A 25,700-nucleotide genomic window follows, 5' to 3' on the forward strand; every position below is an offset into this window, starting at 1 on the left:
GGGGGCCTATGCCAATCCTGAAGGCCAGGCCAGGTCCTCAGGGGTTTGGCACAAGGCTCCAATGGGTCTCCTTAGTTACTCGGACACCTCTGCTTGGAGCACACACCTGTGCTCCTGTTAGAGCCTCAGTTCTGACCCTGACACTTAGAAAACAGACTGTCATGGGGGGACTATCTCATTTGGGGTTATCATATCCAAAGCATGCCCAAAATAAAAAGAAATAAAAGCAATTACGTCTGTCTTCCCAATTACAAATCTCTATTTTAGCTAATAAGTTTGCCAGAGCAAGACAGGAAGCTGATAGGACTAATGCCCTTTCGCTGGTTCTAAAATGCATCTTTCCATCCAGGCCTATGTTTTCTTGCCTTGCCCCAACTCCAGCATCCCCAGGAACAGACACCTGTGATTGTTCCAGGCATTGAGGGGGGGGGCAGAGATGGGCAGGGCAGGGGTCAGAGTTTACAGGGGACACAGTACTTTCACAGTCAACAGATTTTTTTAAAAACAGCCCCATGAGGTAGGTACTGGATCTCCATTTTACAGATAGGGAAACTGACACTCTAGAAATTGAGTGCCTTGCCCAAATAGCTCCCATTTCTGCTAGTGGCTGGAAAGGAGGCTCCCCAAAGTCTGAGAGCTTGGCCCAGAGCCCACCCCAAGACTCCAGCACTTGAGAGCTGCCAGACCTGCCTTATAAGCCCAAAGGCCGAGTGGCCAGCTCCAGTATTGGGCCAGACCTTGTAGGGAGACAAGGCAGTGCTGCCAAGCCCTCAGCCCCAGGACAGCCTCCTCTGCCTGGCTAAATTTAGCCGTTCTATGGAGTGTGGAGGGGGCCTGTGTCCATCCTGGAGGCCAGCCCAAGCCCTCAAGGGCACAAACTCCAGTGGGTCTCTTTAGACATTCAGCGTCCTAGGGATGCAGGGATGACACCTCTGCTTGCAGAGTTTAGCCCAATCCCCCACGCGGGGCCTCTCAGTGTCCCAGGGCTCACTCAATGCCACTCAGCTCCTTAGATGCTGGCTAGAATAGGGCCCTGGGCTAGGCTAACAGAGATTGTCAAAGGGACATTGTGGAAGCAGGCATCTCTGGGGAAGCCACAGCAGGGGTCCTCATGGTTGGTTTCTCCTCTTGCCCAGACCTTGCACTGCTCCTCTGGCCTCTTCTAACCACTGCCACCTCCCTTACCAACTACAAGCTCCTTCTCCCCAGCATCCAAGGCATCACCTGGTTCTCCTCCATCCTTTTGGAACATTTCCTCTTGGTCCCCATCCACTTCCTGCTCCGGGAATGTGGGGACTCCTTGGGGCTGACATAGGTCCCTGCCCCTCAAACCCTGAGCACCCCTTGGAGGGCTTGTCTCCTTGCCTCCTGATGCTGCTGAAACTTCTATACCCATATGGCGGCCACATGCCCACCTACCTCCTCTGGCTCCTACCTCTTTCTTCTAAATCAAACCGTATTGAGGTATAATTGACATACAGCAAAATGTATCCATTTTAGGCACATAGTTTGATGAGTTTCGACAAATGCATGTAACCCCCCACAATCATCTGTCACCCTAGAATGTTCCCACCTGCTCTTTTGCTGTCAATCCCTCCCCAACCACAGCCCCAGACAATCACTGATCTATTTTGTCACTACGGATTTGTTTTGCCTTTTCTAGAACTTCATGGAGATGGAATTGCACAGTACAGATTTCTTTTACTTAGCACAAGTGCTTAAGCTTCATCCATGCCGTTGCATATATGAGTAGTCTGTTCCTTCTTATTGCTGAGGAGTATTCTGTTGTATGAACATACCACAGCTTGTTGTCCTTCTCCTGTTGAGGGTTGCTTGGGTTGTTTCCAGTTTGGGGCTATGATGAGTAAAGCTGCCATGAACAATTGGGTTCAGTTCTTTGTGAAGGCATTAGGTCTTCGTTTCCTGATTTTGCCCTTCCATTTCTCCCAGTGTGGCCCCAACAGAGTCTCTCCTACCCCTCTGAGGGGTACACTGTGGGAGGCATGGGGAGCACAACATGGGCCAATGGAGGGAGCAGGGTGAGGACTTGGGCATTTTGGCAGCTGCCATCCCTGAGCCAGTGAGAAGTGTGCCAGGGCTTGCCCTGGAATTCCCTCTTGGGTGAGTGGCTGTGAGGTAGGAAACCTCTGTTTACCTTGGCTGCTCCGTCTTGACCTGTCAGGCTCCATGCTGTGGGCTGGCAAGGCTGGACTTGTGCAGGCCTGGCTATGAGCTCCAGCAGCTGATGGGAGTGCTGAAGCTGGCCTGTCTCCTAGTCAAGCCCTCCAAGCCCGTCTTAGCTCCATGTTCTATCTGTCTGCCATGATGAAGCCAGATAGATAGGCTTTCAGAGAGCTTTGGGGTCTTCATCTGTAAACTGAAGCCCTAGCCCCTGCCGGGCCCATCTAAAGGAGGTGATTGGGCACCCAGGGAGATGAGGTGTATGGAATGGTTTTGGGATCTGAGAGGTCTGATGGATCACGCAGAAGGAAGAACCCGTCTGCCCATCCTTGGCTCCCACTGTGAACTATGCACCAAATCTTGCCCTTCTCCGAAATAAAACCTAGGAGCTCCTAATGGTGGGTTCTCTTCCAGTCACGGCTGGCTTCATGGATGTGTGACCTATGCAGTTGCACAGAACCCCATGCCCAGAAGGGCCCTGCATTTCATTTTAATACTCTGCTGTCACTGCTATGAAACTCTTACGTTTTAAACAAGGGGCTCCACATTTTCATTTTGTACTGAGCCCCACCAATTACATAGTCAGTCCTAGCTCTGGCTCTGTGGGCAGGGCCTGACTGCCCTTCCCAGGGCAGCTGGGCAGAGGGTTAGATATAAAAACTTCATGAGGGAGTCTTTCCTCGAGAGGAAGGAAATGCGGGAGATGGGGACACACAGCTAGTCCCTCCACAGAGCCCCTGCTCCCAGAGAGCAGGGCCACCTGGGTGAGTCAGGACTTAATATCAAGCAGCCTCTCAAAGGTCCCTGGATCATAGGAGCTGAGGGAAGCCTTGGGAAGGTGCACTTGGGCTGGGCTTAGAAGGGCAAGAAGTCGATGGCATCCTGGGGTTCAAGGAGGGGAAAAAAAACAGCAAGAAACCTCAGGGAGAGATGCAGAACCCACGGAATAGGCAGGGCTGGAGGCCCATGATATTTAGGCTCCAGGCCTATCCCTGCCCCAGGCCAAGTCATGAACCCCTCCCAGCCTGTTTCCCCAGTGATGACATTTGAATCTTAACATGTGCAAAGTGCTTTGAATACACACACAAACTATCGAGTGCAGTCCCTGTGAGCAGAGTTGTGCGTCTGCCGTTTGGGAGTGGGTCAGGAAATCAGTGCCTCTCCTGGGTCTTGTCTCAGAGGAAGACTGGGCAATCCCTGGCTGGCAGTGTGGGAACTACAGGCCTTGGCTCAAGTTTCCTGATGTGAGTAGGTGTGGGTGGTGGGAGCCCAGGGAGACACCACACGGGCAGATGGTGGAACCACTCTCTAGGAAAACAGACGATGACGGTCCTCTATTGCCCCAGGCACTCAACCTTTATTTCTCTACCAACTGCATATAAACAGATGGGTGTAGGGCCCTGCCACCCTCCCACACCTCAAGATCTGCCTTCCCTCCAGCAAGAAAGAAGCAGAGAATCTCTGTGGGCTGGTGCCCGGGTGAGCCCTGCCCAACTCTGCTTCTCTTATAGCCCCTCCAGAGACTTTGAGAGAGGAGGGGAAGGAGGAGAGGTGGGGCAGGAGGCCACAGTACCCGGAGCCCATTTGCCTAATTTTTGCCAAAGGGGCAAAAGCTGAATTAAAAGAACATTTATGTCCATCAAACACTCTTTTCCATTCATCTGACATGATCTGACACACATTCCTCCAGCAAGAAGGGAGAGAGAGGAAGTGCCCTTGGGTAAATAGCCATTCTTACTGACATCCTTTCAGCTGATGGGTATGTGGGGTTGGGGGCAAAGAGTGAGGCCAAGAGTCTAGGGGACTCAGAATCACCCAGCCGTGCAGACTGTGGGATGGCTTCTACTTGGCAGACTGGGCAGCACTGAGAGAGACTTGGCCTGTATCACTTGTTTAGGATAGGGAAATCTGAGTCTGGGAGTGCCCAGAGCAAGGCAGGCAAGCCAGCTGTCTTCTGGGAAGGAGATCCTTGCCCAGCCCCCTTCCCCTACTACCATGCCTCTCTCTCTGACCCTTCAACCCCCTGTACATATAAACAGTAAGAGGCTCAAGCCCTCATGAGCCCTCTGTTTTATGGAAACAGAGTGGAGGGGGATTGTCTGCCCTTGCGGTGCACAGCTGGGCCCGGGTGTTCCCCACACTTCACCTCCTTACTGACCAAGCCCCAGACCAGTCAGTGAGCAAGAGGCAAGAACTCTGGGAGTGCTCCATCAGCGTGGAGGCACCAGTTACCAAGTACGTGCCCAGCCTCCAAGCAAGTGGGGTGCCTGCTCTGGAACGTGCTCGTGGATTTGGGGGTAGAGGGCTCTGCATGTCTGGATCTGCTTCCAGCTCTGGCTTCTGGGCAGATCTCTCCCAGGCTGCAGCTCCTGGGCTGGAGCTCCATAGGTGAACTTCCCAGGAGAGTCCCAGAGACGTGAATTATAGAGCCCCCACGTGTACGGAAGCAGGGACAGAGACTCTTGGCAGGGCCCAGGGAGCAAGCGATGAGCGTGACGGCAGTGTGACGAGTGGGGTGAAGGCTTGGGCGTCACCAGTCTGAGCTACACACCGGAGACTCCACTCTGTTCCCGGCATTCACTTCTGGTCCTTTTCTTCTGGAAGAAAAACCCAAGAGTATGCTAAGAGCTGGATGTGTGACAGTACACATCCACACTGGTACCTTTTAGCTCCTTCCATCCTGCCTTTCTCCTGGGACAGCTGCATTGTCCCACAGCATTCATCAGTGGATCCCCAGCTCCACTGTGTCTCCTGATGCAGCCACACACACCCAGCTGCTGCCCCGACACGTTTCTCTGATGTCCCCTGGGCCTCCTTCCCTCTACATGTTCTATCAACAACCCCAGCCCAACTCAGGGCATATTGACTCTTGACTTTTTGTTTTGGGAAACAACTACCCAGTATGATGAGATCCAGAAACTAGTGGCATCAATTCTTCATTCATCCCATATACTCAGGCCTGTTGATTTTACCACCTACGTCTCTCGAGTTCATCTCTTTCCCCTGCTGCCCCCAGGCTTCAGGTCCTCTCAGCCCTGCCCTTAGCCCCCTCTTACCTCACCATCATGCTCCTGCCCCTGGCATCACACTACAAACCCAGGCTGTCATCCCCTTTGGTGGCTCTCCATTGCCTTCAGAATAAAGTGCAAGCCTACCTCACATCCTGGACTCTCCCAGATCTGTCCCCACTCAGTTTCCCCAGGCCTCCTCTCCCCTCGGTCTGGCCCACTGGCCTCTACCTGACAGCTGCTCAGCCACACCTGGGTACAGCCAAGAGATGGGGCAAGAGGACCTCCACCCCCGCCCCCTCGCCTACTCCCTGGGGCTGACCGGGCATCTGCAATTCTCCCCAAGACACATCCCTCATAAATCATAGGGAAGCTACGAGCATCAAGCCTCAGCAAAACTTCCCTAAAAGGCCGCCAGGCTGGCTTGGGAATGTAACAGGGTCCCCTCTCTCACCCCCGCCCCATCCAGCTTTAGGAGGCCCGAGGGACTGCAGCCACACAGGGCAGAGCTGTTTGGCTTGAGCAGCCCACACCACTCCACCTCTCAGAAGTGGCCACAGATGCCCAGCCTGAGTCTTTCCTGTGGGCCCTGTAGCCACTCCCTACAGCAGAGCACCACCCTGTCAAGCCAAGCGTCACCAAGACCATAGTCAACATCTCAGATTCATGGTGGAGGTGGAGGTGTTGTCCAGAACCAGCTCACCCTGGGCTAGACTCAGTGTCTCCCCTTAGACCAGCTCAACACAGCTCATCAGCCTCCCTGCCTTGACTCTCCCTTCTGTCCTCCATGATTACCCCAGTCCCTTCCATGTTTCCATCCTTCTGTGGCTCCCACTGCCATGAGGATAATGTCCAGGGTCCTTAACTTGGCATTCGAGGCCCTTTCCACACTCTAGCCTTACCTCTCTACCCTGCACTCTGAGCGCCAGCCCCACTAGAGACGCCAAACCATGCTAGCCTAGTTCTTTCTCCACCGAGTTCCATCTTCCCCTTTCAAACCTCGGCTCAGACCTTGCCTCTTCTAGAAATCACCTCCAACCCTGGCCCAGCAGGGATTGCTCCCTCCCTAGCCCTTCCAACCTGCCCCACCCTGTTAGGGGCCACCTCCTGAATCCTCCACCCCCCAGCAGCCAGGACTGAACAGTGCCTGAGACACAGGCTTTTCCTCATTGGCTAAGAAATTTTCTAAGTTTCTCAAGAAAATGTTCTGAACCCCTTGGCACTTGTGGCTTCTAGGGAAGGCTCTCAAGGAAGACAGAGTAGCTGCCCGAGCCGCCAATGAGGCCTGACTTCGCAGGTGAGGTACTGTGATCAAGGTGGCCAGATTTCCTGGTAGACCACCCCCGTGCTTCAGCCAGAAATGGGGAGGCCCTGGGCTCCCGAGGATGGAGTTTTAGGCAACAGACCTATTTCACCTTCAGCTCCCTAGGAGCATCCACAGTGGGTGGGTCAGAAAGAACCATACAGGGGGCAAAATGCCTTGTCTTGCTTCCCTACTACTTCACCCATGCACTCCAACAAGGCCTCGCTTTGGCTGAGCACCGACCTCCACCCTTGGGTGAGGCCCTCTATGTGTGTCTGATATGGACAGACCTGTGGTGGGTCAGCTTCTCCAGAGAGAAGAGGCCAACTTATGTTGGCCTCTTTAATAAGATAAAGTTTGCAGCGCCCAGAAGGACTGGCCGGCGTGGGAGATAGGAGCCAATTGATTGCCTTGGCCCCTATGGAATGACAAGCACGTGATCTATTTATAGCCCCCCAACTCCAGGCTCCCTCCCCTGAGGCTGGGATGCATTCCTACCAGAGATGGCCCTCAAGGACCCAGCTGCTCCAGCGCAGGCCTTGCCATTGCTGGGCCTAATCCAGACCCTCCACATGCTGCCTTGGCTCACACTCCCAGGAACGGGGAGTTTTTTGCCCCTGCTTCTTCCCTTTCTAAGCAGCTCTGACAGTGAGAAGATGCTGCCTCCCTTGCCCTTCAGAACCACCCACTCTCTGAGGCTCCTCCACCAGCAGAGGTCGGTCACCCCAGCCCACTCCTCTACATGCTGCCCCCAACCCTGACTCTGCCATTTTTCCTCCATTACTGGATTAAGGCAGACCCAGAGCTGTGAGCTCAGAAACAGAGAACCCCCCTCTTCCACCCTCCTACAAGGTGACACCAAAGAGGCCAATCCAGTGTGGTCTGGGGTCCTAGAGGTGGTCAGTAGCTACCCACTCCTTGCCTGGGAGACTGTCCTGAGAATGCCTGCATAAAGACAGGCTGGGTTCAGAGAAGTCAGAGGCCAAGGCCCAAAGGAGGGTACCGTGGGCCTGGCCTTGCAGGTTTGGTGGTGAGTGAGGAGAGGGGGGCAGCATGGCCCTGAGTAATGCTCTTGGCCCCTGTAGCATAAGACCCTGCAGATACCACAGGCCATGGCCACCAGAGCAGAGCCCCTTTTTGTCCTTCACTTGGTGATCCAAGAGTATTTCTTTTTCTGTACAGACAGGGAGGCTGCAGCCTGGGAGCAGAGGCAGGCAGGGGGGTGGGCAGGGAAGCAGGCTAGAGGCAAGCAGGGTGGGGAGGGTCTGGAGCTTCCCACTCACCATCCATGTGGTTCCGGGACAGGTACTTGAGGGCTTCATCAAGAAGGATGACAGGCAGAGATATCTGGAGCACCAGCACCCACTGGCGCCCGCTCAGTGGGGTCACCTGGAAAATAAGCTGGGGAAGGGGGAGGTGTGGTTAAAGGTGTGCCCCCACAATCTACCTGCTTCAGACACCTGAGCTACAGTGGACTCTTCATGAGCAAGTCCAAGACGTTCCTTGAGGTCCCACCTCCAGATCTTTGTCTACTTTGCTTCCTCTGCCAGAAGTGCCTGCCCTCCCCTGACTTCCCCTGCCCTCACCCAGTGACCAAATTCTCTTGGTCCTGTTTGAGGAGTGGGAGGCATTCTGTACTGGGATGGAACATAGTCTCCTCCTGCCCTAGCCTCGAGAGATTCCCCACAGCAAGGGGTCTTATCTCCGCCTCTTTGGTTCCCCAAGTCTGAGGGTTCCCAAAGCACAAGCTGTTTGCACCAAGCACCTTCAGATCTCCCCACTCCCAGTCTTCCAGGCAGTTTCCATAGCAAAAGGGCCCAGAGAGGCCCAGTGACCAGCACAGGGCCAGACTGCTGCAGGAAGATTTGGACCCTGTCACAGAAGAGGATTGGGGCAGGGCAGAAACTCACAGGCAGGGGTGGCACCAGAAGGATGAGGAAGTGCAGGGCCATGGACATGGCCACAGCTGCCAGCAGCCAAGGGTTCAGCCAGGGTGGCATCCGCAGCAGCGACTGGTTCTCTGAGACACTGCCAAGGGCACAGGGTGCTCACCGCAGGCCAGGATGTGAGCAGGCCCTGCTGTGGGCACCCATCCACCGATGTGTAGGGGTGGGGGTGGCCTGGGCCTCAGCATTTCCCTAATTGGGCCTACAGCCTGGAGCACTTCTGGGAGGCCCAGTGTAGCCAGGAGGGGTGTGTCACAGTTATGTGCTCAGCCCCCAGTGGTCTGTCCTAGGGCTTGGACACCCTTTCTCTGTCCCTCAGACCCAATCTTGACCCCTTTATTTATTCAGGCCCCAATCATGGCCCTCTTTGTTCCCTAGATCTCAATTCTGGCCCCACTTACTCTCAAAACCCATTTTGGGACCCCTCTGACACTTAGGTCCTAATCCCAACCCCCCTGATCCTCAGACCACAATCCTGGATATCTCTGACCCCAATTCTGGGCCCCGACTGACCCTCAGCCCCCACACTTAGGCCTCACCCCGTCTCTCAACCCCAGCTCCAGTCCCCTCTGCCCAGCCCACCTGTTGAGGGCATTGCACATTTCAATGGTCACCAGCACAGACAAGGCCATGGTTGTGGGAAAGCGTGACTCGAAGACCTCGCAGTCAATGTCGGCAAAGAGTGGGTTGTCCTCGGAGCACTTCAGGAAGTTCCTCTGAGGGCACCAAGGTGGGGTAGGGTGGGGTTGGGGAAAACAGTGGTCGGGGGGGGGGGGCAGTGTGTGGGAAGAGGGAAACCTCACTCCATCCTCAGCCCATATCTGAGGACATAATACAACCAGTGGGTAAAGTGCTGCCATGTGGTGGGCCCAAGGAGGGGCACCCACCCAGGATGGGGTCAGAGGGGCTACACTGTGCTGGAGAAACAAGCAGGCCGTTCTGGGGCAGGGGTATGGAGGGACAGAAGGAGAACCGCTAGCATTAGGATGGGGAGGACAGAAGAGGGCTCTGGGATCAGAGGGAGGATGCGGGCTTTACCCTGAAGGTACAGGGGGCGCCCTGAATATCGGAGGAGCGGGAATGGGGGTGGTGATTTACTGAGACCACAGAATAAGTAAATGCATTTGCAAAACAATCAGCCAAATTGTTTTAATTGAATTCACCTCTGTGGGTAGAAGAAGGCTGCATGTACCCTAATCACTGCTATTAAATAAGATTCCATTCATATCTCCCTCCATTTCTGCCACTGAAATTGAGCTCTACCAGACTCGCCTTTTGCTTACAACATGGATTAATGAATTGCTAGGTACGGGCTTATTGCATGGCTTCTTCCTAATTAAGACGATCTCAGGGCTCTATAGGGGATGAGACTGTTGCCCTGTAGTCCCAGGGGAGAGTTTTCTTCCTGTTCATAGACTTTGCTTACAGATTCTGCTGTGATAAGACGCTGAGCTGAGGACATGCGTGAGAACTTCCATCCTGCTCTCTTCCACGACACTTGGGTCAGTGTGGATGTTCGTAACAGTTAAACAGCTTCCTTCTCCAGTAACATAAATTTGTTCTCTGGACTATCATCTGAACACAGAGATCTTTTAAGCTAAAGATTAAAAACTGGATCCACGTGATGTAAAAATAACCCTCAAAGAGAAATCTTTAAAACGGCAGGCTGTCTGAGCTCCTGTCCCGCGTACAGCTCCCTGTTTTCCCACACTGCATAAACACGGGGAAGGTGACTGTCAGCCAGAAGGGGCCGCTAGCACTTTCCTCTTCTCCCTCATGCAGGACGAACAATGCTAAAAGACTACGGCTTAGCTAGATTTCTTATTTTAACAAAGAGATGGAGATTCTTATCTCATTTAAACCAACGGTGGGATTTTCTCCAAAAATCAAGCTCCAGTATTTGGGACAAGTGCATGTTTTTATTTGGCACTGATCATAGAGCAGAGAAAATGTCCTAAAATTTGATTCCACCCAGAGAACAAGAGGACCAAGTGCCTCTTCCTATTGTACCACTATGGTTAGGGCCCACTTTTCCAGATCTCAATGGCCTGTGCACACATGTGCATACAAATACAGTGTACAGACCTCACACTCAAGCACGTGCAAGCCTAGATCCTTATGCATGTGCAGAGAGAAAAATACAAACAGGATAACATCAAGATGTTTCAATAGATAAATGCCCTGCCCAGTTCAGACCTTCTGGGTTTTACCAGTGTGCCTCTATCACACGCGTGCATTATGCCCCAGGTCATGAGTCACAGTGTGGCCTCTTGAATTGTTTATTAGAAGGTACTCAGGGCTGGAACTTCTGTCTCATAGGTTCATTGTGAGCCTTGTAGGGGTGGGGGCTTGTTTTCTCTGGGTGACCCCACTGTACTCCTTCCCTTTGCCTCCCTGGCTATTTCCTATTTACCTTAACCTGCAAGGCCTCCTCTGTGTTTCATTAATTTAATTAATACTTACACAACTCTTACTATGTGCCAGATGTTGGTCTAAACACTTTACAAGAATTGACTCAGTTAATCCTCCTGATAGTCTTATGAGGCTGAGGCAGGGACCATTATTACCTATTTTAGAGATGAGGAAACTAATAAAGAGGTTAAGTAGCCAGTCCAAAGTAACACAGCCAGTGTGTGGCAGAACTACAGTGTGGACCCAGGTAGCCTGGGTCAGGCTCCATGCTCTGTGCTCTTAACCACTCTGCTGCCTTTGGACAGCTTCCTTCAAGAACCAAGGGCAGTTCTGGGCAGCTCTGCTGAAATCCTAACAGCTGAAGCTGAAAGCTCTACCTTAGGTCTAACCCTTGACCACCTCCAAGTCCCACAGCCACCTGTATTTTTTCCTGCTGAAGCTTTTCACCTTAAAAGGCGACTGCCCACTTGCATGCTCTTCCTGGGTCTTTACAGAGCCTTTGTCTGCTTGGTGACTGGCATACGGTTGATGCTCAATAGTCATTTCTTGATCAGATGGATAAATGAGAAATGGAATGACCTGAAGACAGCTGGGAAGGTGGCACCAATGGGACTGGGGACTAACTAGTAGTGTCCACCATGACCCCCAGCTGTCTGGCATGGGTGACCAGGCCGTCAGTGGAACTGAGATGGGAATGAAGGAAAGGGATTATTTGGGCAAAGGTGACAGATTTGATTTTGGTAAGTGCAATGGGCCTGTGGGACATCCCAGAGGAGATATCCAGCTGGATATATGGGACTGGGCTCAGAAGAAAGATCGGGGTGAGGGTGGGGGGTCCCGGGAGATTTGAGATCTATAGATAAAGGAGGGTAATAGAGACAGTGCTGGAAGAAGGCAGAGGCAGGATGGTCAGCACACCCTTGCTCTTGCTGCTCCCATAGGAGCTAAATGAGCAGAGGTGCCTGAGTCTGGCCTGAGCTTTCTGCCGAGGGCTGGGGGTACCAGCTTTGGGATGAGAGCCTGGGCCTATGCTCTGCACTGATGTCAGAAAGGAGAGCCCACATACTTGAGGGCTGGTGGGTACCAGGAAAGTGTACCTAAGCTGACTGTACCTAGATGTGAATACTGCGATAATGCCCGAAATCACAGAGCCTCCCAGGGAGGACAGCCAGTGATAGGGCAAAGGGTCAGGTGCCTCCTTTGAGCTCTTCCATCTACAAGAAGGTAACAAAGACAGGTACACTCAGAGGAAGAAGATCCTAAATCCCTGCAGCTCTCAGCTTTAAATGAAAAATGCACAACTAGCTTTGCTAGATTTGCTGTGAAGGTTCTTCGAAGCAAAGGAGATGCCCAGACAGGGGCGCCTGGGTGGCGCAGTCAGTTAAGTGTCCAGCTTGGTTTTGGCTCAGGTTTGATCTCAGCATTGGGAGATCGAGTCCCGCATCGGGCTCTGTGCTCAGCATGGAGTCTGCTTGGATTCTCTCTCCCTTTCCCTCTGCCTCTCTACCCCACACTTATTCTCTCTCAAATAAATAAATAAATCTTTGAAAAAAAAAAAAAAAAGGAAATGCCCAGAGGGACAGACTGACAGAAGCAGCTGAGGGGTCTCCTTGCTTGCTTCCAGAGCTATGCTGAGCTCAGCGAGCCCTGTGGTAGGTACCAAGGTGACTTCAAGTGGTCAGTGGATCCCTTTCTCGAGGAGCATGTTGTTATGGAGGGGGAGGGGGAGCCTGGTAGATTCCTTCCCTCCACTCTTAATCTCCTTTGCCTGAAGTTCTACCTTTTAGGGGTTCATATCTCTGAGCCTTCAATTTTTGGGGGTTCCCTGATAAAGGTAAGATACTTCTGTGCAGTTATGCCCCTTGTTAGCCCCCTAAGCAAATGATTGGGAGAAGGAGTAACCACTTCTCTGGCTCAGGAGCTGGGCTGCTAGCTCTAGGTTTCCAGTGGCTTCTGAGTTTGCCTCCTTAGATGGTGGATGTCTATGTATGTGTACGGAGGGAGGGAGGGACAGCCGTTGGCCAACCATGGGGTTCCAGACCCCTTTCCCCTGGAACTCCAACAACTACTTGGGCTGTGAGTTCTACCTCAGAAATAACCCCAAGAGGGTCCCTGGCCATCCTTGCTTACCAGTTGGTAGAAGGTGACGTGAGGTCCCTCGGCATCATAAAGGAACCACCAGGTGGCGGCAGCCACCGTGGCCAGGCCTACGTACACTGCAAAGAGGACAGGAGGAAACTGGCTATGGTGGATAGATACGGTTTTCTGGCATCCACTTCCCCATCCCAATAATCCCCTCAATTTCTATCAGGGAACCACCCTCTCCCTCTCTGAGCCATGTGGTTCGAAAGCACCTGTCCTCAGTAACAGTGGTGGGCCCCGATTGGCAATCAGCATCTGCCACACCCCTGGCCATGGTGATTGGCTAGGAGATAAGCAGGTGACGCAATCTGGGCCAAAAACAGGCCTGAGACTTTTATCATATTACTGAAGGATAGCTCTCTCTTCTGGTGAATTTGGGGTTGTAATGGAGTAAACATGAGGGCTACAGCTGCAGCAGCCATCCTTCCACTCCAAGGGGCACCTGCCTGAGAATGGAGCTGAGGCAGAGCCAAAATATGCCAGTGATACTGAGGCCTGGATCCAGCCATACCTGAGGCATGCTTTAGTCTTTTCCATTAGATGAACCCACAGTTTCTTTTGGCATAAGCCAGGCTCAGTCATACTGTCTGTAGTTTTGCAAGCCTAAGTGACAGAAGCTCTCAAGAAGCTCCTGAAACCCCACTGAGGGCTCCACTCACCTCCAATAGCCAGATATCGAAAAAAGAGCCAGCCACTGATGAGGGCCTCATGAGGGTTCCTCGGCATCTTCTCCATGATGTCCAGGTCTGGGGGGTTGAAGCCCAGGGCTGTGGCAGGTAGACCATCTGTCACCAGGTTCACCCAGAGCAGCTGCACAGGGATCAGGGCTTCCGGGAGGCCCAGAATTGCCGTGAGGAAGATGCTGGAACCAGAGTCATAGGCTCTAGTCCCCAGCAACTAGAGGGTCTAGCTCCTACTCTTACCTCAGGCTGGGAAGCTCACGTATTGTCTCCATGGAAGCCCCATCTCATTTTGCTAGTTCTTATGTGTGTGCATGGTTCTACCACACGCTGGGTCACTCCTGCCCCCAATCTCAGCTCTGGAGCCTGGACAAATCTGCTCTTTAGGCCTCTCCTGTTTAGGCCATAACCCCTCTGGGACATGTATGCATGTGGACAATGCATGCCTGAGTACATACACTTTTTTTTTTTTTTTACACACAGGAGCAAAACTTAGAACAGGCCACATAATCACACAAACACAAGCACCTACAAGCTTGTCCAAACATGCAGAGATGGCAGAATCACATGTGTCCAGGCAAACATGTGCTCACCATTCCCCACAGGCATCCCTCACATGTGAACCTAAACGTGTACAAATTATATACTGGCACAAATCGTCTGTGCTTATACTTATGCCCAAAGATGCACAAGAGCACACATGCACATGTGTGCACATACCTTTCACTTGGGTACACACACCGTGCTCACACACAACTGTGTGCACACATTCACATACACATGTGAACACATTACTGCCCCAAAGTGGTGCTAGTGCTCCCATCTTGCCAACTCTAAATGTAAGGAGTTATGGCTAGAGGGAGGATAGGGGACTTTTTAGGCACCTCCTTGGGGGCTGGTGTACCCCAAGGCCTCTGGAGGAATGATGAGCTTCTCCTGCCCCTGCTCTCCTTGAGGTGAGACCCTAGAAGTTTCCAGACAGGGCAGAACATGTATCCCTCCATCCCTAGAGCCCCATCCCAGGAATAGGCATTTCCCTTAGGGACCTAGAGCTGGTCCAGAGGGCTGGGAAGAAGAAATACAGGGCCTCACCAGACAACCTCGCCTACATTGGAGGAGATGAGGTAGCGGATGAATTGCTTCATGTTGTTGTAGATGGCCCGGCCCTCCTCCACTGCAGCCACGATGGAGGCAAAGTTGTCATCTGACAGCACCATCTCGGCTGCTGACTTGGCTACAGCTGTGCCAGAGCCCATGGCAATGCCAATCTCTGCTTTCTTCAAAGCTGGGGCATCATTCACCCCGTCTCCAGTCTAGGGACCAAGTTAGGTAGGATCATGCCTAAGAAACTTCACTTCTCCTTCCTTGCCTCCCCTCAACTAAGCCTATCCCCAAGCTCAGGGGATGTCCCCAAGGAAGCAGACAGCTGGATAGAACAAATAGTGAGACTGAAAATGAACTTAGGGATTGGGCTGGGATGAGGCTAAAGGGAAGGAAAGGGTTGCAGACCAGGACAATTAAGAAGAGAAGATCAATTTGAAGGTCTGCATCTTCTTGGTGGGGTGGACTTGGGGAAGAGGGTGGGTCACTGATGATGGTGGAGATGAAATTCAGGTTGGATGTGGTATAGAAGATGAAATTGAGGTTAGGGGCAGAATTAAGGTTAAGTCAGGGATGAGGTCAAGGTTGTAGCCCAGGTAAAGGCCCAGATAGGTGTTATAGCTAAGGTAAAATTTGGAGCCAAGGTGAAGGTCGGGGCCAACACTGGACCCAGGTTCAAAATTAAAAATTAGACTAAGGTAAAGGTCAAGTCAAAGTCAGAGGCCAAATCAAGGTTATGGTCCACATCAGGAGTGATGTCACAGTCAAGGTTGGAGATGCAGTCAAGGTCAAGATTAGAGGCCATATAAAGTTGAGGTCTACATAAAGTATTGGGTTAGGACTCAAGGTCAATGTCAAGGATCAGGTCAGGGTGCAGGTCAAGACAGCAGCCCATAACAGAGTTGAGCTCAAAGTAAAAATCAGATTAAAGATGGTCAAGTTCAAGGTCAGGAACCAAGTCAACATGAAGGTCAAAAATAAAGTCAAGAACCAGGTTACAACTGTAGTCAAGGTTGGTGACCAGCTCAATATCAAGGTCAAGACTGGGTCACAGGTTAGCATTAAAGTCAAGGTAAAGGACTGGGGGTGGAGGTCAACAGAGTCCAGGTCAGGGGTGAGACTGGGGTCAGGAATCAGATCAGTGTTGAGAATAGGTCTATAATCTAGAAAGAGACAAAACAAAAACTGGGCCCAAACAAAAGGTCCATCCAAAAGTGAGTGGATAAATAAACTGTGGTTATATTTACATGGTGGAATGCTACTAAATGATAAAAAAGCAATCATCTACTGATACCCAAACAACACGAATAAATTTCAAAAGAAAGAAGCCAGACACAAGACTACATACTGTATGATCCCATTCATATGAAAATGTAGGACAGGCAATCTACGGTAGAAAAATGGCCTGTTGTGAGAGAGGGGCCTGATGAGGAAGGTACATGAGGGAACTTCATGGGTCCATAGTAATGTTCCTTATCTTGATAAGGATTTGGATGACACGCAAAGGTATGTTTGCACTTATCAAAACACATCAAATGAATGATATGCTTAAGACTTGTGCATGTCATTGCATGTAAGTTTTGCCTCAAAAAGGAAAAAAAATAGAATCACAAAGAAATGCTGCTCTCTAGAGTATGCATTCTAAATTATGTGAGGGCGAAGTGTACTGATGTCTGCAACTTACTCTGAAATTTATTTAAGAAAAGGTGGATTAAGGATGGATAGATGGATAGGTATTTGCAAAGCAAATAGAATGTTACTCGTAGCATCTAGATCGTAGATATTACAGGTGTTTACTGTAAAACTATTTTAATTTCTTTTTGTGTTTGAGATTTTTTGTAATAAAATGTTGGAAAAAATAAGAATGAGGCAGAGGCAGGGGTTGTACGGGTTGCTCTTTCTAAGCTCTATGGCCAGCGTTCCCCCCACTCCTCCCCACCTCCGCTAGGCTCCCATCTCGTGGCCTCACCATGGCAGTGATCTCGTTGAAGGACTGTAGGTTCTCTACGATTCGGGACTTGTGTGCAGGTTCCACACGGGCAAAACAGCATGCTGTGCGGCAGGCATGGCGCTGCTGCTCAGGGCTGAGGTCATCGAATTCGCGACCTGTGTAGGCCTTCCCCACCACGTCCTCTGTGTCCCTGAAGATGCCAAGCCGGCGGCAGATGGCCACAGCTGTGCCTTTGTTGTCCCCTGTGATCATGACCACACGGATGCCGGCCTGGTGGCAGCGTGTGATACAAGCAGCCACCTCGGGCCTTGGAGGGTCCAGCATGCCCACGCAGCCCACAAAAGTGAGGTCCATCTGTAGGGAGGGGGCAGATGCAAGTGGGGCCTGGGCCCATGCTCAACTTCCTACCTGCCCAGCCTTTGCAGGGAGACACATAGCTCCCAGCCCTGGGGCTCTGCCCTGGCACCCACCTCGTATTGCACAAACTTGCTGCAGTTGTCCAGCTGCATGTCCTCCTTCCTTGGGGGTGAATCCCGAGTGGCCAGTGCCAGGCAGCGCAACATGTCTGAGCCTGAGCCCCAATCCCGAATCTTGGCCAAGATCTGCTCCCTGGAGGTGGCATTCAGGGGTACTGTATGGCTTCCCACTCGGACTGAGCTACAGCGCTCGATCACACTCTCAGGAGCCCCCTGTGTCATGGGGGAGGGGGAAAGGCAGCTCTGTCAGTCAGAACCCATTCTTTCCCCTCTTGCCCAACTGAGGAAGTTGAGGCCCAGAAATGGGAAAAGGCCACCCAAGGAGACACAAAGCAAGATATGGACCAGATTCCATTCTTTGAAAGTTCAGAGTGAGAACCAAGGGGGTCTCACTGTGAGAAAACCCAAAAGGAATGGGGGGTTGTGGCTGCCCATTGGGTGAAACCCTCCCCCTACCGACCCAAAGCTGAGAAGGTCTGCTGCAGCATTTGGGGAGGTGGGGATAAGACCGGCAGCTCTCCTACAGGTCCTGCCTCCCTGCCAATCTGGTGCTGTTGGGATCCCAATTCTCTAGGGGGCTCAGCAACGGGAGGCAGGCTGAGACCTGCCTGGGGACCAGAAATAGAGCCATGCTGAGGGTGTGGCTCTGGGAAGGTGTTCTTGGGGGAGACAGGAGCCTTGGGGTCTCACCTTGGGGCTTGCCCCTATTCTCACCTTGGGAATAGCTTCTGAACCCTCCATCAACACCTTCTCCCTCTCCCCAAAGGGCACTTCAAATGCTAAGCTTTCAAAGTGGCCCAAGATCCCAATACTGAAGCCTTTTCATTTCAAAAGGAGTTAAAAACTCCATTTCAGTGTGCAGGGCTGTCATTCCTACTTCAGGTTGAAAAGCAGTGACAGGCAGTGCGATGGGCAGAAGTCTGGATGGGAGACTTCCCTCCCTAGGACTCAGTTTCCAGAGCATGAAGCAGTACAGATGGGCACCAGCCACCTCAACACCCCCATCAGAGGTGAAAGGTTTCTGCGACCTTCCAGCTTGACCTTGCCATTAAGATGGGGAGACTGAGGCTCATGGAGCAGCATGAGTGACCCCAAGGTCAGGTGACAAGGCAGTGTCTCTCAGTCCAGAGCTGGGACCATGGTGAGCGGCAGGCCTGGCCCTGGCTTTATCTCTACTAAAAATGTACCCTGCTCCCAGTTCCCCATGGCAGGCTGATCACCCTCATTCCAGATCCACTGCTTGGACAATGGGCCTCACACCTCCCTTAGTCTCCCACAGCTGCAGTCACTAGCTCTTCAGAGTACTGAAGATCAGATCTCCCAGGGACTCCACACGTGCAGAAGCCCCAGGCCCCACCTTCACAAACATCTTGCTGCCCTGGGCTGCCAGGCCAGGGCTAGTCGGTGTGCAGTACACTGACATGGACTTCCGGTCTCGGGAGAACTCCAAAGTAAACTCCTTCCGCATCAGCTGCTTGATGACCTAGGGGGTTCAGAAGGGTCAGGATATGAGGAGCAGAGCCAAAAGCTCTCACCGCTTTCTTTCCAGCTGCTTGATCCCATGAAGAGCCTCTTGCTCCCTGTGGGATGGTGTCTATCCTCCTCTGATCCTGACATTCGAAGCCCCCATCTCCCTCTCCAGCCTGAGAAATGCCAAAAGGTTGCCACTTCCTGACCATGCTGTGCACTTCCCAACTCTGGGCCCTCACCCACACTCAGTTTTTTCCCCTCTTTTCTCTCTAGCCAAGACTTACTAGGGTCTGAATTCCCTCCTCCTCCAAGAGGCCTCCCAAGACCTTGTCCTCCTCCCTCGTCTCTAAATGCCCAAAAGCCCTAGCTACGAGGCCTGTGGCCAGAGCCCTCACTCTGCTCACCGCATTGCAGGCACTGGCTCGCTCCACCGGGGAGAGGGTCTGTAGGTTGGTGTCAAACACATTCATTTTCTCCACCAGGCAAGTCAGAGCAGTCTCCGTGGCCTCTCCCACCTTCTCATACACGCCCTTAGCCTGGCAGGTCCCAGATTACAGGGTGTGAAGAGCAGGGCAGCCTCCAGTGGACCCCCAAACCTTACCTCCCACTCAGTCCCTGATCCCTGGAGCTCCCTTTACCAGAGTAACCTTTAACCTCCTTTGCACCAGGCGAATGGAGCCCTTCCCAGCCCAGCTGACCTGGGGTCTGGGTAGTGTCTGGCACGGAGGCTTCCCTTCCCTTCCGAACCCCTCCCTCCCGAGCATCAGTGGACATGTATCCTCTTGGCCATCCACCTCACTGTCTGCAGGCTCTTTCTCAGCTTCCTTCCCCAGATGCCCCAGACGCCTTTTCCTAAACTCTGCTGTCCAGGCCCTGCTCCTTCCCTCCCACCTTCTCTCCTTGAGGCCTCATATGCCCCCTGCTTCTCCCACCTTTCATGTGCTTGACTTTCCGTGCAGTGACATTTCCCCTGAGCTCCAAGCCCACATATCTAATTGTTGCCTGTTGGACTTGGTTCCTTAGTGACCCTGAGGCCACCTCCCCTTCTCCTTCTATTTGCCACTGCAGTGACAGTCCCAGCCAGGACAGCCACCAGGAGGTACCGTCCCTCTCTTTCACCTAACTAGTCACCAAGTTCCACCCTCAATCTCTAACGCATGCTTCCTTTCCTTTCCCTGAAGCCCCAGCCAGCAACTCTCTGACCCGGAGGACCGCACAGGGGCCCCTGTCTTGCCCTGTGTGTTCCATCCTGCACACAGAAGCTTAGCCGATCTTTTGTAAGTGCAAATCTGACCGTTCACTGCCCTGCTCAAAACCCCTTGGTCGCTGTCTACTGCCTTCAGCTTATGATGGACCTGACTTGGTCTGGTCAAGTTCTTCCCTCACACAGTAGCATCCCGCAGCAGGTAAGGGCATTCAATGCCTACATCACATCAGGTTGACGTGTGGGCCTTTTCTGGGCCATGCCTTCTACTTTAAACACCCTCCCTAGTCCTACTTCCCAAACCTCTTCCTCTTGACACCCTGACACTACAGTTCCTTACATTACGGTCTTCCACAGCCCAAGAGCCCTAGGGCACAGTTTCGAAGCCAGTGTGAGAAAGGAGTGGCAGTGGGGGTATGCAGGGGTGGCAGTATTCCTGGGGTATGGCACTCCAAAGGGGAAGAGACTGCCAATCCTGAGAGTTTCGAGACTCTGGGAGAAGGATGTGTCCTGGGCACCTGGATATTAGCGAGGTCACGAAAGAGAGCTGGGTCCTACCTCGTTGTAGTCCAGCGCTGAGTCATTGCACAGGGCACAGATTGTCGCCAGCTCCACCAGCCCATCAAACTGCCCACAGCGCACAAGCTGCTCCGCCTGCCTCCTGTGGGGCTGGGTCTTGGTACAGGGCATTCGGCCCCGTCCCTGGGAGGTGCATGGCCTCTTGATCCCACCCCAGGAAGACTCACCCACTCACAACTCTCAGAGCTGTCTGGTGTAGCCCAGCTCACCAGGAAACCCCGCCCACCCGCACCCCTTTGCCCAGCACTCACACTTCGCCCTCCGGGGCATAAGTGGTGCCTGAGATGGTGAACTCGTGCAAACGGCAGGTGCCTGCTTCGGCCTCGGCTACCACGAACATCTGGGGAGCACAAAGGCATGCTTAGGCAAGCCCTCACCTCTCTCCTCTTTGGGCAGCCAGTGTGAATAAAGCCTGACTCCAGCGTGGGATCCTCTGGGCCCCTAGAGAAGATGCTGGCCTTCCCTCCTGCCAAGGTCTGGAAGGTGCAGTGTAAGAGTAGGGTTCAGGCTGAGGCAGGGCCTCTGCTTTGGACCCTTGACGGGCATATGGCAGATTCTTCAATGTTCTGGATGGAGCCCTGACATGGGGCAGGAAGCCTGGGTCTTTGCCCCCTTTGTTACACGACTCCTGGCTGAGCACCTTACCATTAGTTTCTCCACTGGTAACAGGAGAAGAGAGTGAGATCACAATATAGCTGCCCCCCTTTTCCCCTTGAAAGTATGAGTTCCTGGCCTCAATGGGTGGAAACCCACACTGCTCTGAGACACAGACTCTCCTGCCCAAAGGTGTTCCCAGACAGTAAGCTCTTGCCTATAGGACATGCTGCGTCACCCAGACCCTACCTGTGCACCTCAGGGTCAGGGGGTTTACCCCTCCGAAGGCAGCCCGTTTTCTTGCCTATCAGCCAGCTTTGCCAAGGAGATAGTTCTTAGTTTCTAGAAATTGCCTTGCTGTACATTTCCAAGTCAATGGCCAGCTCAGCGCCCAGTAGGTGCTCAAGAAATGTCCCTTCTTTCGTGCTCCCCTCCCTATTCCTGAGGGCAGCCCTCCAGCCAGCATAGCTCTCAAGAAGTCCAGTTTCTCAGCACCCCTTCCAGCAAGGAAGGCCTAGAGTGTGTTTTTCAAATCTTCATTTCAGTTAAGGAACACTATTAAAATGAAGTCCTACTAGAGATTTTAGATGTCAGGGGCCACAGGATGTAAAGCTTGCTGGTGCCCTTTCCCCTGTGGCAGCCTCTAATGGGTTTCAAGGTTTTGGATACAGAGCCTGAGTTTCCCAGTGGGCAGATTACAGGAACAGAGGTGGGAGAGGGGCGCTGGGGGAATCTGGGAGGGGTGGGAAACCAACAGCCTTCACCATTACCCCACTCACCCCTCTGCCCCCGCCATGGGCCTGCTGGAGTGTCACGCAGAATCCCAGGAGCATGCAGGCGGCAGGCCCAGGATCTGGGATTGAGTGCCAGGAAATGAATAATTCCTGCCCCAGCCCTTCCCAGGTCACTGGAGCTGGCATATCTGGTGACAGGCATCAACTGCCGAGTCATGGTGGAGCAGGACAGAACCTGGTTGGGTCCAGGTCCAGTCTGGCTCAGATGCCAAGGCTGCACTTGACCCTTTGCTGTGGCCTTTATCGTTGTCTATCAAAGCTTGCATACCCACATTTCAGATGGAGAAACTGAGGTTCATAGACAGGCAATGACCTGCCAGGGCCCTGCAGTGACATCTGGGTCCTAGTGACACATGTCTAGCCAGACCTTGCTGCTCTGCCCCATGAAAACCTGGACCTACTCCCCACCATGGATCAACCCACAGGTTCTCTTCTCCGTCCCCTGCCAAAAAGGGGTCAGGGGGCAGCCCACAGAGGGAGCTCAGACTGCTGAGCACCACCCAGCAACACCGGTGGGACCCCAAGTTGGCTGCAGCGACTCACCCGGCAGACAGACATCTGATTGGTGGTGAGTGTGCCTGTCTTGTCGGAGCAGATGACTGAGGTGCAGCCCAGGGTCTCCACAGAGGGCAGGCTTCGCACAATGGCATTCTTGCGTGCCATGCGCCGTGTGCCCAGAGCCAGGCATGTAGTGATAACGGCTGGGAGGCCCTCAGGGATGGCAGCCACCGCCAGGGCCACGGCAATCTTGAAGTAGTAGACAGCACCACGGAGCCAGGAGCCACCATGGGCCGGGTCAGCAAAGTGGCTGATGTTGATGACCCACACAGCCACACAGATCACAGAGATGGCACGGGACAGCTGCCGCCCAAACTCATCCAGCTTGTGCTGCAGCGGCGTCCGCTCCGGCTCCACTGCCGCCATCTGACTCCGGATCTTACCCAGCTCTGTGTGCAGGCCTGTGGCCACTGCCACACCCAGGGCCTTGCCTGATGCGATATTGGTGCCCTGGCCGAGGGAGAGATGAGAAGGGCTGCTTAGCATCCCGGCTGGGACCCAGGACTCCTGACCCCCTCAGGCTAGGGTAACATTCTTAACCCCCTATTTGGCTTTCTTTTTCTCCATGTCACTTAGTGCTCCCAGACTTACACAGCTATCTAGTACTGAGCTTTGGCTGTCATCCCCATGACAGTGTTAGCTCCACCAAGGCAAGGACTGGGTTCAGCACCATATCCCCAGTGCCTATCATGGGGCCTGGCACAGGAAGCACTGGACCGGTACTGAAAATGTGATGAACTGGCACAGCACAATGCCAACCTATAAAAACGCGGTTCACAAAAAGCCAACGTGGCCACACAGCAGTGCCAGGCTGACTGTGATCCGACGTCAGTCATCTGTAAATATTTACCGAAGTATCCAGAAAACTTGAGTTTAAGTCCACCCACTCCCAAGACCCTGGTAAAATCCCTAAGTCCTGGTATAAAGGCTAGCTATCCTTGAGCTTCTGCGTCCTCTTCTATTAAATGGTTCAACAAAGGAGCTGCTCTGAGGAGGCTAATAACCTGGTACCTCTTCAGACAGGTGCCCTGTGCTGAGGCTGGAGAAAAAGTAGGTGCCGCTGGCAACCTAAGCTTCTGTTTTGTCCTGAGCAATGCAACTTCCACCCCTCCACGCCCCCACCCACTTGCAGGCCCCTCAGCTAAGGAAATGACCTGCAAGAGCCCTGCAAGAGGGCTGCCATCTTCCTTAGAAAGCTGCCTAGTGACAGCTGCTGATGCTTGAGCACGCCCTGTAGAGTCCCCTCCCCTCTTCAAAGCAGCTTGTCCAAGGCTTCCATGCATCTAGGCAGGGTGCCTTAAGAACTCTGGGTGAATATTGCTTTCTCCCTTTCTGTTCACTTCTGGGGAGGTTTTCTAGCCTTATAATTTGGTGCCCTGGGCCACAGCCAAATGGCCTGACCCATCCTTGTGGCTTCCGTGTTCAGCTTCAGGCTGGTTTTGGGCAGCCTGTAAGCATCAGTGGTTAAGTCCCTCTGAGGCCACAGAGGCATGTCATTCCCACCAGCGTCGAGCCCACCACTCTCCCTGAAAAGAGCCATTGGGCCCTGGCATCTTGACTTAGGGGATTGGTTTTCCCACCTGAGAAATGGACTGTTTCTGCCATCCTCCACCACTTTGGCAACCCTTATCTCTAGAGGATTCTCCATTGAGTGATCATAGGCTAGCTCTGTCCCTCTCCAGATTAAAGCAGGATAAGCCTAACAGGTAAGAGGAAAAGCTCTGGGGGCGCCTGGGTGGCACAGCGGTTGAGCGTCTGCCTTCGGCTCAGGGCGTGATCCTGGCGTTATGGGATCGAGCCCCACATCAGGCTCCTCCGCTATGAGCCTGCTTCTTCCTCTCCCACTCCCCCTGCTTGTGTTCCCTCTCTTGCTGGCTGTCTCTATCTCTGTCGAATAAATAAATAAAATCTTTAAAAAAAAAAAAAAGAGGAAAAGCTCTGGAGTCAGAATGTCTGAGTTCAGCTCTACCATTCATGGCTGTGTGACCTGGAAAATGCAAATAGCAAGAGTACTTACTTTAAAAGCCCTGCGAGGATTAAATACATGTAAAGGGCAGAACAGTGCCAGGCACGCAGCCTTCAATAAACACAAGCTGTTACCAGTCCTATAAATTTGTCCATACTGTCAATAATTGATGAGGTTCTATCTTGTAGGGCTTTAACTGATTAAATGTTAAAGTTTTTATTATCAGTGTCCAGACAAAGGCCCCAGCCATCCCAGGAACTTACAGAGAAAACCATGTTCTTCTTGTCCTGGTTCACAGCTCTGGGATCTGGGATGGCATCTGTGTGCTTGGTCACAGACACGGATTCACCTGGTCATGGAATCAGAAATGAGAAGCCCTGCATGGAGACACCCCCATCCCTGGACCTATCCCCTGCTCAGCCCTAGCCTCTTGGCCTCACCTGTCAGGATGGACTGGTCTACTCTCAGTGTGGTGGACTTGATCTCGATGAGGCGGAGGTCAGCGGGTACTTTGTCTCCCACTGTGGAGAGAGAGTGGCTAAGTGTGGCTTTGGGCACCACCCCTTGGCAGAGCCAGGAGGGCTGCCAGGAACCAAGGCTAGGGCTGAGAGGCAGGGGCCTGGGCTGTGATCCCTGAGATAGATGCTGCTCCCTCATCTACGTTCTCCTTATCTGTCCAACAAGGTTTTGGCCGAAGAGCTTTGGAAGGATCCGACAGCTAACCTGCTCTGTGTATACAGCCAGAAAGATGGGAGCACAGAGAAGGATGGGCTCACCAGCATCACATAATGAAAAGAGGCCCCCAATGTACCTGCCACCTCCACGATGTCTCCAGGGACGATGTCCCGGGCGCGGACCCTCTGCACACCTTTGCGGTCTGAGCGGATCACCTTGCCCATCTCAGGCTCATACTCCTTCAAGGCCTCAATGGCACTCTCAGCATTGCGTTCCTGTAGAACATGAGGCAGGTAGGTGGTCTGTCCCCACTGGCCCTTGCAGGCTGATCCCTTGTAATGACACCCCTGGGCCTGGGATGGAGCTAGAAGCAGAAGGACCCTCAGTACTCTAACACCAAGTGGCGGCCACATGGAGCAGCTGGGAGACCCGAGAGCCCAGACCCACCTCTGTGCCTCCTACCTGCCATACGCCCACGATAGCATTGGCCACAAGGATCAACATGATGACCAGGGGCTCCACGAAGGCTGTCGTGGTCTCTTCGCCCTCCTCAAAGCAGGCCAGGACCTATGGAGTCAGAGCTGGTGAGTTGGGACTATGCTGTGGGCTAGGGTCTGCTCACCATTTCCTTCATACCCTGGGTCTGCTGTCTCCTGCTTT

General features: G+C 52.9%; 1 protein-coding gene across 4 annotated transcripts in view; it reads right to left on the bottom strand.

Annotated features, from left to right (window-relative positions):
* Window positions 1-3,518: 3,518 nt before the first annotated feature.
* Window positions 3,519-25,700, bottom strand: part of ATP2A3 (ATPase sarcoplasmic/endoplasmic reticulum Ca2+ transporting 3) — a 33,910-nt gene continuing 11,728 nt past the window's right edge. For 3 of the 4 annotated variants that reach the window (XM_040641182.1, XM_040641184.1, XM_040641185.1), the window contains 18 exons: window positions 25,503-25,607; window positions 25,177-25,315; window positions 24,806-24,886; window positions 24,629-24,714; window positions 22,385-22,849; window positions 20,705-20,793; window positions 20,433-20,535; window positions 19,075-19,206; window positions 18,558-18,683; window positions 17,195-17,413; window positions 16,743-17,078; window positions 14,765-14,985; window positions 13,652-13,854; window positions 12,981-13,066; window positions 9,021-9,154; window positions 8,403-8,520; window positions 7,776-7,893; window positions 3,519-4,778 (listed from right to left, as the gene is read on the bottom strand). In XM_040641182.1, coding sequence (XP_040497116.1) covers window positions 4,759-4,778; window positions 7,776-7,893; window positions 8,403-8,520; window positions 9,021-9,154; window positions 12,981-13,066; window positions 13,652-13,854; window positions 14,765-14,985; window positions 16,743-17,078; window positions 17,195-17,413; window positions 18,558-18,683; window positions 19,075-19,206; window positions 20,433-20,535; window positions 20,705-20,793; window positions 22,385-22,849; window positions 24,629-24,714; window positions 24,806-24,886; window positions 25,177-25,315; window positions 25,503-25,607 — 2,781 coding nt within the window. In that variant the 3' untranslated portion in view covers window positions 3,519-4,758. The remainder of the gene's footprint in view (window positions 4,779-7,775; window positions 7,894-8,402; window positions 8,521-9,020; window positions 9,155-12,980; window positions 13,067-13,651; window positions 13,855-14,764; window positions 14,986-16,742; window positions 17,079-17,194; window positions 17,414-18,557; window positions 18,684-19,074; window positions 19,207-20,432; window positions 20,536-20,704; window positions 20,794-22,384; window positions 22,850-24,628; window positions 24,715-24,805; window positions 24,887-25,176; window positions 25,316-25,502; window positions 25,608-25,700) is intronic. The other variant, XM_040641183.1, reaches the window with a different exon arrangement.

This window comes from Ursus maritimus, unplaced genomic scaffold (assembly GCF_017311325.1).
Source record: "Ursus maritimus isolate PB19 unplaced genomic scaffold, ASM1731132v1 scaffold_24, whole genome shotgun sequence".
NCBI lineage: Eukaryota > Metazoa > Chordata > Mammalia > Carnivora > Ursidae > Ursus > Ursus maritimus.